Source organism: Impatiens glandulifera, chromosome 1, assembly GCF_907164915.1.
Source record: "Impatiens glandulifera chromosome 1, dImpGla2.1, whole genome shotgun sequence".
NCBI lineage: Eukaryota > Viridiplantae > Streptophyta > Magnoliopsida > Ericales > Balsaminaceae > Impatiens > Impatiens glandulifera.
This window is the reverse complement of record NC_061862.1, coordinates 88,462,811-88,475,350: the sequence shown is the minus strand read 5'-3', so window position 1 is coordinate 88,475,350 and position 12,540 is coordinate 88,462,811. Positions and strand designations below refer to the sequence as shown.

General features: G+C 31.8%; 1 protein-coding gene across 1 annotated transcript; it reads left to right on the top strand.

Moving 5' to 3' along the window:
* Positions 1 to 5,908: 5,908 nt before the first annotated feature.
* Positions 5,909 to 7,542, top strand: LOC124919223 (calcium-binding protein CBP-like). Its single transcript, XM_047459416.1, has 4 exons — positions 5,909 to 6,582; positions 6,822 to 6,868; positions 6,959 to 7,153; positions 7,248 to 7,542. The coding sequence occupies exons 1-4, from the start codon at positions 5,946 to 5,948 to the stop codon at positions 7,350 to 7,352; spliced, it is 984 nt and encodes a 327-aa protein (XP_047315372.1). The 5' UTR covers positions 5,909 to 5,945; the 3' UTR covers positions 7,353 to 7,542.
* Positions 7,543 to 12,540: the final 4,998 nt, after the last annotated feature.

The window sequence follows — 12,540 nt, the reverse complement described above, 5'->3', positions numbered from 1 at the left end:
CAAGCTCATGAAGGAGAATCAACAACTTATAATCACATTATTGGGGCAAAGAAATGAACAAAAGAATGGTGGAGGAGAAGAAAAAGAAGATACAGGTACTGCTGCAATTGATACTAAGAAGAGGACGACAAAGAGGAAGAATAATGATCTTGCACTTGTTGAGAATAGGACGAAGAATAATCGAGGGTCCTTAGTCTTGATCTTGTCAAAATGTTGATGGAACTCTGGCACTGTGTATGCGCGTGAAGCCCTATCAAACTCATCGTGGCAGTTATCGGTTTTAAATTTGGCCATAATATTCATTTTGATGTGGTATGTGCATGCCGCGTGATGTGCTTCTGGAAAAACAGCGGACAAGGCATTGGCAATACTTGGGTGTCTATCAGATACGAAAACGAGATCCGGAACTAATCCAATTGCCACTCTTAATTGTTGCATGAAATATGTCCACGAGTTATTATTCTCCGAATCAACGACGCCAAAAGCAACGGGAAATAGTTGTTCATTCGCATCCAATGCAATCGCAACCAATAGTTGACCTCCAATCTCGTGTTTAAGAAAACTGGCATCGATGCACAATATTGGACGACAATACTTGAAACCTCTGATTGAGCAGCCTAGGGACATGAACATATACCTGAAATGGCCATGCTCATCCGTCTGAATGTCAGTTATGGTACCTGGGTTATTCTTCTCCAACATGAACAGGTATGATGACAATTTTCCATATGATTCCTCCACTGTTCCTCTCACCGTCATTAAGGCTTGTTCCCTAGACCTCCAAGCCTTATTATATGTCAGCTTAAACCCATAATTTGTCTGCATGTCTTCCATTATTTTCTTAGGCATGTGGTCATGGTGATGGTCCATGTACTTACGTTTGATGCACTCCGCAATTACCCATGATGGTGCTTGCCTCACATTCTCTTGCCTCGTCAAAATTGAGCATGTGTGTTCAATTACTAATTTTCGAATCTCAAACATCTCTTGAAATTTCCCTTTCACGGCACGCAATCTCCACTTGCAATTCTCATTCACACATTTCACAAACCAAAGAACTTTTGTTGACTTTTCGATTTTGAATTCAAAATGATTAGCCATCGCATATCTATGCACCCTCAATTGAAGTTCTTTTTTGTTCTCATAAAACGTACCCACTTCCAATCCGTTTTCAAGGGTTAATTGAGCATGTGTTTCAACTTGGATTGGTTCCTCAACATGGATGGATGTTTTCCTCAGAGTGAAAGTGATGGCTGGCCTGGGTTCAAAAGGGGGTACTAGCAACCAATTCACTCGGATCAAGAATTGGGACTTGTTGTTCTTCATCTTCTGCATGGTGTATGTCATTTTGGGGGCGTGGATCATCATGCTCAAATATAGGGAATTCGGGAACCTCCTCTCTTTGGATTTCATCCGTTGGGTGTGAAGGTAGTGACTTCTCTACTAAAGATACACAAAGAGGAGTGCTTTGCTCTTGGGGTGAAGTCGAAATATGTTGCACATAGAACATCACATCTTTATCACATCGGATAACAGCATGAGGAGCTCTTTTAAAAAGACAATTATACTTCACTTTCAACACTAAATCATATCTCACTTTGTCCACACGAATAGCATCATAGACGATTTAAGTTAATTCTTCATATGTAGTATTTTGGGATAGATGCACACCTACTAAAGAACTTGACTCAAAAGAACTAACACCGTCATCATCTTTTAGCCACTCACCATCATATAGGACAAAACAGCTAACATATAAATTGGAATCTGCAATTGATAGAAATTTAAATGTTAGTGTAGTAAACAAAACCTACCATAAATGGATTGTGGGGCGTGGGGCTTGGGCGTGGGGCGTGGGGCATGGGGCTTGGGCGTGGGGCGTGGGCCTTGGGCGTGGGGCGTGGACCTTGGGCGTGGGGCATGGGGCGTGGGGCGTGGGCCTTGGGTGTGGGGCGTGGGGCGTGGGCCTTGGGAGTGGGGCGTGGGGCGTGGGCCTTGGGCGTGGGCCTTGGGCGTGGGGCGTGGGCGTGGGGCGTGGGCCTTGGGCGTGGGGCGTGGGGCGTGGGTCTTGGGCGTGGGGCGTGGGGCGTGGGGCGTGGGGCTTGGGCGTGGGGCGTGGGGCTTGGGCGTGGGGAGTGGGGCTTGGGCGTGGGGCGTGGGGCGTGGGCCTTGGGCGTGGGGCGTGGGCCTTGAGCGTGGGACGTGGGCCTTGGGAGTGGGGCGTGGGCCTTGGGCGTGGGGCGTGGAGCTAAGGCGTGGGGCGTGGGCCTTGGGCGTGAATGGTGCGTGGGGCGTGGGCTTGGGGCGTAGATCGTGTGAAACATACATTATCATACCATTCTGACAGCATTTCAAACGTACCCATTTTGGGGAACACAGCATTTCAAACGGAATGAAATGAGAATGAAAGAAACGTACCTATTTTGATGGCCCTTTTGATGTTGGCCGGTTGGTCTCAGTTGGGTTCAGCGTCGGTCGATCACGGTGGATTGAAGTTCGGGGAAGGGGGTCGCGAGGTGGCTGGCAGTTGGTGAAGGAGTGGTGGGGTGGCGGGGCTGGCAGTTGGGGGAAAGAGTGGTGGGGTCGCGGTGGAAGAAAGTTGATTGGGGGATGGGGTATGGGGGACCGGGGAGGGGACTAGACCACGTGGGGGGAGATGAGAGGGAAAAAGGGAACGGGGAGAAGAAGGAAGAAAAGAAAAGAAAAAGAAAAAGAAAAAGAAAAGATTATTAAGGGTAAAATTGGAATTTTTTTTATAAAAAAAGTTAAAAATAAAAATGAGATTTTTGGAGGTTAAATATAGGAATAACCATATTTGGAGGGTCATTTGATCAAATTTTCCATTGAGAACATGTTTTTTATTCATTTAAAATTTGAATTTTATTTTTATATTTCTATTTTATTTTCTTTTCCATTTCTTTCCGGTTGTTGAAAAAATTGTGTCAACCAACTCTTCATCCATATTGTTAACACCGTGGTTTTGTTTTAAAATATTTGGAATTAAGAGTGAAACTGAATTTGAACGAAAAATTATTAAATTTGTTAATATGATCATAATATTATTTAATTTAAATCAATATTCTTACTTAATTGATAATTTTTTTTAAAAAAAAATTATAATTTTATTTTATTCAAACTTAAATCTAACTTCAGACATAACTTATCAAGAGATTAAATGTCACGGATTCGATTCTTAGTTATATCTGAAATTATCCTAATTTGCAAATTATGAAATAAATTTTTACTTATTTGATGAGTACAAACTTTACTAACCAGGATGAAAATTTGACAACAAATATCTTCATTGTCTAGGTTTGGTAGCTAAGGTTAAGTTAGAAGGTATGTAGAGTATTTTAAGGTTAAATATTGAAAATAAACTATTATGAGGACGTTTAAAAGCATATATCAAATTCGTGATTATTCTAAGGTCAAAATTTGAAAATAATCAATCTTGAAGATGGATTGTAAAATCCAAGTGATAAAAATAATGACCCATGTTCTAGTCATAAATGACAATTAGGCTATTATATTTTACAATTTTATCAGGCAAATAAAATAAGACAGAAAGCATTTGACAATTGACAATTGACAATTATAGCAAGACAAAAGGATAGCATCAAAATCAAATAACAGAAACAACAAAACATTAAATAATAATAAAAAAACAATAAAACAGAGACAAGGCAATCAAATTAGTGACAATAGCATTTCACCAAAGTGATTTTGAGAATGTTATAATTAAACTAATTTTATGAATGAATGTAAATATGAATAGTGGGAAATAAAATCAAATGTAACTCACACACACGTGAATTAACCGTACATTTTAATTTAAATATAGAATTAAATTTTAATTATTTAATTAATATTTAATGTCTACATAAAAAAATAAAGAGTTGACTATTTCCATTTGTATTGCATGTCTATCCACATTTGCAGTTCAATAGATCTATTAATGATAATTAGTTATGAATTAATTAATAAATAGACAATATTTATTATTAAGATAAATGGCTTGGATGGTTAATTTTTCAAAAATATATACTCATTCCCTTACATCATATATCATTTTATTCTTTCTATAATTCTAAAAATTAATTCATATGATTTGATAAAATTTTCTTTGAAACTCATGATAATAATTCAGAAATTTTGTCATGTTTGTGTAATAATTTTATGTGAAATTATTACTAAATTCGTTATAACATGAGAAAAAATTATACATAATAAACTCTAAAATAATGTTGAAAGAGAAAGGTGTCTAATACATCTTTCACAAATCTAACATATTTACTTTGTTGATTTCGTTTTATTTATATATAATTTATTTGTAACATGGAATCATACTCATGTACATTTTTTTTTTTAATTTGAAAACAAGATATTTATCTTACGGTTTAATCAACAAGTATGACATGTTTCAATTACCTCAAAGATAATAAAAAACTACTCAATTGATGGGCAGGTCAAAAGTAATTAATTAATTAACCGCCTAATAAAAATATTGGTGAATACACAGTACTACGCGCCGTACGCGGCCTCACTATGTTGACTTAGAATTTCTGAGTCAATGAATAACAATTAATACATGTTATTCAAACAAGTGGCCACGTGGGGAAAAATTATTGATAAAAACTTCAACGCGTTTTTTTAGTGCGACGGAATTACCCTTCCAAGGCGCACATAATTACGACCCTCCTCTATTTTATTAATTAAACCTGACAACTTAAAGATTATTATAATAAAGGTAAGATATTAATCATGTTATTAAGCATAAAATTAATTTAATTTAATTATATATATATATATATATATATATAACTTTAAGGGCTGGTTGGTGTGATATTATTTAAAAAAACGATAAAAAAAATAGTGATGGTTAATTATTTTGAAGAGATAATAATTTTTTTGATAAAAATATTTAAAAAATAATGATATATATATAAATAAAAAATAATAATTTCAAATAAAAATATTTTAGTATTTTAGTATTTTAGTTCATTAATTGAGTGATATAATTGATAAGAGAATTATTGCAATGATATTTGATTTGTTCAGGTTATTAAAATAATTTAAATCGAACTAGTTATAAGAGTAAGAGACCAAAATGTCACGAGTTCGATTTCATCTGAAAACGTTTTAATTTTAAGCGGGGTCATAGTCAAAGTTGTCAAAATCGAGAGTTTACGTAAAATCGTTGGTCAGTTTTAAACTCGTAAAATCGTAAAATCTATAGTTTAGATGAAATCGTAAGAGTTTAATTTGAAAAAATAATAGTTATATGTTATTATTATTTATATATAATTAAATATTTTATACTTAATTAATTTTTAAAATTTATATATTTATATAAAATTAATTAAAAAATAATAATAAGTAAATAACACTATGAAAAAATATATTTACAAAATTAATAATATTAATTAATTTATTTAAAAAATAATAACTTTATTTTTTAATTTTTAAATATAAATTTGTTTTTTATACGTAAAATCGTATAAAATCGTAAAATAAAAATTATTTATAAACTCGTAAACTCGTAAAAACTTATTATCGTAAATTTAAAATCGTAAAAGTTTACCAATTTAAGAGTTTACTTAAAATCTGACTCGTTTAAATCGTAAGATTTTAAGAGTTAAATCGAGATTTTGATAAACATTGATCATAGTTGTGGTGTCATTCTAATTCTTCTTTAATTTTTTTTTATTTATAATATAACAATAAATCAAACCCCAAATTTAGTTATTTTAGTTCTTTCTTTAAATAAAGAAAGTAAATGTAACAAAAGAGAATCAAAAGAAATTAATCTATAATGGTTTTTTGGTAATATAGCAATAGATCAAACCCCAAATTTGAAACCCAAAATATATATATAATGAGTATACTGATCGTAATTGTATACAGTGTCAATTGAAGCACATCTCTCTCTAGAAATAAGCAACAAAATGTCTGGATACCCACACAACCCACAGGGCTATGGTTACGGGCAGCCACCGGCTCAGCCTTACGGTGCTGCTGCTCCATACGGTCAACCACCTGCTCAGCAACCACACGGTCAGCAGCCATACGCGCCTTACGGAGCAGCACCTCAGGGAGCCACACCTTATGGCGCGCCTTCTGCACCTTATGGTGCGCCTTCCGAAAAGCCTCACAAGGACAAGCCTCAAGGCCAGGCGGCCCAGGCCTATGGCGCACCACCTCCTGGTGCGGCTCCTGGTTATCCACCATCACAGAATCAGGGATATGGAACCGCTCCTACTGAAAAGCCTCAAAAGGACAAGCCCTATGGTGCTGGTGCTGGTGGTGGCTACGGTGCACCACCTCCAGGTGCCACTCCAAGCTATCCCCCGCAGCAGCCGCAGGGGTATGGAAGCCCCTTCGCTTCCTTAGTTCCTTCGACCTTCCCTCCTGGAACGGATCCGAACATTGTCGCATGTTTTCAGGCCGCTGATCAGGATGGAAGTGGTTTAATTGATGATAAGGAGATGCAGAGGGCGCTATCGTCTTACAATCAGAGCTTCAGCTTGCGAACTGTTCATCTTCTCATGTATCACTTCACTAACACCAACACCAGAAAGATCGGTAAGCACTCAATACATTTCCATTTGTTTATATTACTCTGTATAAAGAGAATTGATCGGGTTAATATTAACCTAATTTGACTCCCGATCTGAGTATTATACTGCAGTACAGGATAATTGAATCCATATATTGATTAGGGCAAGATAGAAACTCAATTTTGGGATGTGATTCATGTGAATTACAGGCAAATCCCTAATTATCATCTTCTGATGTATATTTTTCTTGACGATTTTGAACAGGACCAAAAGAGTTCACTTCTTTGTTCTACAGTCTTCAGAACTGGAGGGTATGTGAATGTTAAGAAGATTGATAATTGTTTGTTTGTTTCTTTGTTTGTAAAGAAGTGGTGTTTAATAAAGTTTATTGATTTGTTTAGGCAATCTTCGAGAGGTTTGATGCTGATCGAAGTGGGAAAATTGATTCAAGAGAATTGAAGGATGCTCTACTTAGCTTGGGATTCTCGGTTTCACCTCAAGTCCTGGATTTGTTGGTCTCCAAGTTTGATAAAGCAGGTGGAAGTCACAAGGCTATTGAATATGATAACTTCATTGAGTGCTGCCTCACTGTTAAGGTAAATAGTTTGATTCTAATTGGGTCGGATTGAAATTGTAAATTGTTATCGATTGGTTGAATAGGAATAACACGTTCGAATGCATCTTTTGCAGGGACTGACTGAAAAATTCAAGGAGAAGGATACTGCTTACTCGGGATCAGCCAATTTCACTTATGAAGCATTCATGTTGACTGTTCTTCCCTTCCTCATTGCATAGAAAATGCAAGAAAATGTTGATTGAATTCGACAACTTACATGTTTTTTTCTGTTGGGAACTTATCATAAGACTTTATTTATGCTTTCTTCTAATGCATTATGGTGATTGTTGTTTTTCTTATTTACATTGTTATGTTTGTTGTATTAGTTTTTCTTGGTGAAGTTTAATATATTTATGAGGGTTCAGCTTTTGCTACTTATGTAACTATTGCATTTGTTTTTGGATATGCTTTCAATTAACAACACCAAAAACAATTGATAAAACCACCTTTTCTTTTACTTAGAGTTTCTTTGACGTTGGATTTGATATTTTGTTTAATAATATTGTTTCATGAAAAAGGTATGATATTTGTTTATTTTATAAAAGTAAAGTGACAATTAAAATAGTAGTGATGTGATAAATAACCACAATTTTAAAAAAAATTGAAAAAAATCTTTAAAAATAAAAATCATATTAAGCAAACTCTTATCATCATATTTGTTAAAAATAAATGACAGCGCTCTGTTTACCATTTAAGTTTAATATAATAAAATAAATTATTTATATTGTTTGACTATTTATGAGCTTTTTAATTAGAGCTTGGTTCACACTTCACATACTTAATGGACGTATTTATTTATTTAAGAAAGGTTACCATCTTCTCTTCTTTCCATTAAGGAAAATAATAAGTGAGACTCTCTAGAGTTTTAGTTGAAAAAAAGAAGAGAAGCACAACCTTAGGACTAAGTTATGAGTCAATATTAATGTTTCATGTATATTTTTTTTTTCATTAATGTTTTTAAACTTAAATTTTATGTTTTTTCAACCGGAAATTTGACGAAATGACCGTAAAAGCTTTTTAAATTCGAGGGTAATCAGCGCATAAAATTAATTGCACGGATGACCACTTCAAAATATTTTACAAAATTATCCCCGTCGCGTAATGCGAAAGACAGGATAGTCTCGCGACGTAAAAGTCTGTAAAGAGTCTAGAATACCCGGGCAAGATCGTCTTGCGAAAGGTAAGATCGTCTTGTGAAGGGTAAAATCATCTCGTGAAGGACAAACATTTTATAGATGCGACGAGGGTATTTTCGTCAGAAATCTTAAAGTTGTCATTTGCGCAATTAAATTTATACGAGGTTCACCTGCGCGCATTTAAGGGCATTTTAGGATCATTTAGTCAAATTTTCCTTTTTCAACACGTGTATCAAATTCATGATTTAAAACATATGATTTTCCGATTAAAGTTATCCGGATTGTTTTTTGAAATAAGCGAAGAAATTAAAATTTTAATGTTATCCTTCCTTATCTTCAGAATTATTGCAGTGGATAAATCATATATATATATATATATATATATATATATATATATATATATATATATATAAAAGAAAGGTTAAAGGCAGCTCGGCTGCGTAAGGAAGATAAAGTTTACATAATTGAATAATAAATTATTATTATTACTATTAAACAAATGAATGAGTCAAAATTATCAGCCAAATTAAAATGATAAATTTTGACTCTTTCTTTCTTGATGGCTTCAGTCTTTTTTAAATTAGGGTGAACGTAAAATCAATCCATTTTTTTAAAACTTGTATTAAATTAAAATTAAATTTATTTGATTTTGACGGTCCAATATATATATATATATATATATATATTTATATATATATTTCAAGTATTAACTTAAAATTATTCAATAATAATTTTTTTAAATTAATTAATTTAATTTATTTATATTTAATTAAAAAAATGAAAAAAAGAATTAAGTCTAATATATATATATATATATATAAAAAGAAAATAAAGCTATAATTTAACTAATTATTTTTATATTTAAAATTTTAATATTTTAAAATATTTAGCAGTGGGATAAACACAGTGGAAGTGAACTTCTATAGTGATTACTAAAGTATTTTAAGGTATATCTTAATTTATCCAATTTTGTAATTCGGATTTATCTGTTAAATGCTCGTAATAATCCAATTTAATATTTTTTTTTATCTAATTACTTTGATTTAATATTTAATATATTATAAAATTTGTAATGTTATAATTAATTTTGTTTATTTATAATTTGAATTTAATTTTTTTTTTATAAATATATTATGTTGAGGTTAGATGTAATTTAAAAAAGAGGAGGATAGAGAGAGGAAATTTGAGAGAGGGAACGAGAGAGGGAATGATGCGTCACTACATCACTGGTTGGAAAAAGATAAAAGGTGAGGGGAGAGAAAAAATAGAGAAATTTTGTTATTTTTTTGGCTAATCAAATTGAGCCACATCATTTTCTCTCTCAAATTCTCTGTCACAATCATTTCTCTTTAAAAAAAAATAAAACTGAAAAATATATTTTATATAAATAATTTGAATAATCATAATCCAATCCGATCCAAACTCAATCACAATTCCAATTCAATGAATATTTTGAATTCAAATTGAAATACGGGTTAATACACGTAATGATCGTCCATAATTTCAATTAAGAGATTTGATGGGGCCGAAAATAATTAATATATTAAATATTTTGATTCATCCTCGCGTTAAAGAAAGAAATACAGACAAATTTAGGCAGGTTCTGAAAATAAATATTTTATTTATTTTACTTACTGCCTAATTAAGATTAATTATGTAAGGGTTTGTTTGATTGATTATAAATGACATAAGATAATGTTTTTTCTATTATTAATGAAGGCTCTATTTGAAAATTAAAAATTTATAATATTTAAATTTTAATGAATATAATTAAGTTGGTTTGTTAATCACCGGAGTAGTCTAACCAGAAAGTTTATATTCATTATAAATTATGTTATTGGTTAAAACGATATCCATATTATGAATAATTTGTTAGTCACTGGCATGATTAGAAGGATTATGGATATCAATTAACAATAAAACAAAAAGATTATGTCTCTTCTTCATTTTCAAATAGAAGACCCTGATTTAAGATTTATAAAGTTCTAAATGATATAATTAATGTAGTTGGTTAGTCATCAATGTGTTCTGACTAGAAAATATATATTCATCGTAAATTATGGTGTTATTTTAATTATGATATATATAGTATGAATAATTTGTTAGTCACCAAAGTGGTCGAATTAGAAGATATATAGATAACAAATTAAAATAAAGATCAAATACATGTTTATATGTTTATGTGATTCCAATAATGAAATGACATTAAAGTTTGTTATTAGTACATTGACGTTCATATAGAAAATATTATGAATGGAACGAGGTTGATAAGTTATTTTATAATTATCAACATTATGGTGGTAACTTAATAAACTTTATTTGGTATACTTAGTATATCTAATATTGCAAATATGCCTTATTAAAGTATTTTTATTACCAATTATATGAAAGTATGTTGGAGAACAATTATGTTGGTATATTGGTGTATCACCCAAAGAAGAACATCAATATATACGCCTTATAATGATATAGGAATCTGAATTAAAGTTAAGTTACTCAAAGTTAACGTGTGATCATATATTTTGCACCATTCGTCTATGTTTCTGTCTATGTTTCTCTTCATTCATAGGCAACGTCTATTGTTAAGTTTAATGGACTGAATTTCACAAAATAATGCAATCAAGTCCAATTTCATCTTGAGATTTTGGATCTTGATTTGACAATTTTTAAGTGAGAAACTAATTACTATTACTAATATAAGCTGAAGATATATATTTCCATAAGGCTTGGGAGAGATTTAATGGACTAAACCTAATGTTTATACGAATGAGTGTGGAAAATAACATCAAATTCATAATAAAGTAAACTGAAAGTGTTAAGAAATATATGAGGTTCGTGCAAGAGTGTTATCAGTCTAATTCGACCGATAAATATCTTGCTGGGACATTAATGACTAATGAGTACTTTAACAACGATAAAGTTTGACGGTTATCGTTCTATGCATGTGCATATTATTGAAATGACGAATATAGCAGCAAATCTAAAGATTATGAGAATGAAAGTTAATGAGAATTTCTTGGTAACGTTTATTCTCAATTCCTTACCTTCAGAGTACGGTCCATTTCATCTGAACTATAATACTCTAAAGGATAAATGGAATGTCATGAATTAAAAAGCATGCTCATTCAAGAGGAAGCGAGACTTAAGAAACCATAAATTTATTCTGCACATCCCATGAGTAAGAAAGGAGCTAAAAAAGAAACAACTTAAGAAAAACTAGAAGAAAAAAAAATTAACGATAAATGAATATTCTGTCCAAATCCACAAGAAGGAACCATGTAAAGATACGTGTAATTTCTGTGAAAACAAGGGAATTATTAGAAAGATTTCCTAAAACGTAAAGTATGATTTGAAAAGAAAGGTAATCCTAAAGTTTATGTATGTTTCAAAACGATGGTAAGGGGAGGAGGTGGAGGTGGAGATGAAGGTGTAAACTGATGATGAATCACATATTGTGATGAAAATCATAAAAAAAATCATACGAGAGTGAAGGAGACTAGATTTCAACAAAAGGAAAATGAGACTCATTAATGACGACGTGACGAAAAATAATGATTTTATCATTTGATATGTCAAAACACTTATAGCCCCAGTGAGTCGTTGGGTATCCAAGAAAGACACATGCGATAGAACGTGGAAGAAGTTTATGAATCGCCGTGGATGAAAATAGAGGGTAACACTGTACATGTTAAAAAACATCCTCCAAAAAAAATGTTTTTTTCGACTTTTATGAAATAAATATAAAATATAAATATCTCTTTAAAATTTATAAAATAAAATTAAATCAAATCGTGGAATTGTTTAAAAACCAATTTGTGACTAATGAGTCGCCACCTAAATTTTCTTATAAAACTAGAAAAAATAAATTTAACATGTAAAACAATAACGCCTTTTAAAAATAGATTTTTTAAAGGTTCGGTGCTTGGTTACACGTAGAAAAGGGCTTTTGCGCTATGTCTCACATGCCCGTTAAAAAAAAATCTCTACTTATAATATTTGGCCATTTTTAAAAAATATTTTACATTTATTTTATCCGTTTATTTGTCAATTTCTATACAATCTAAAATATTAGTATTAAATGAATCCGAAGATAATACTTATTAAATATAATAACGAATAATAATTATAATAATTATTATTCACAAATAAATAAACTGAGAAAAGAAATGAGAAAATAAAGAGAATTAAAATTTATTATAATTTTTGAAGTTTTATAATGTGACACAAAAAT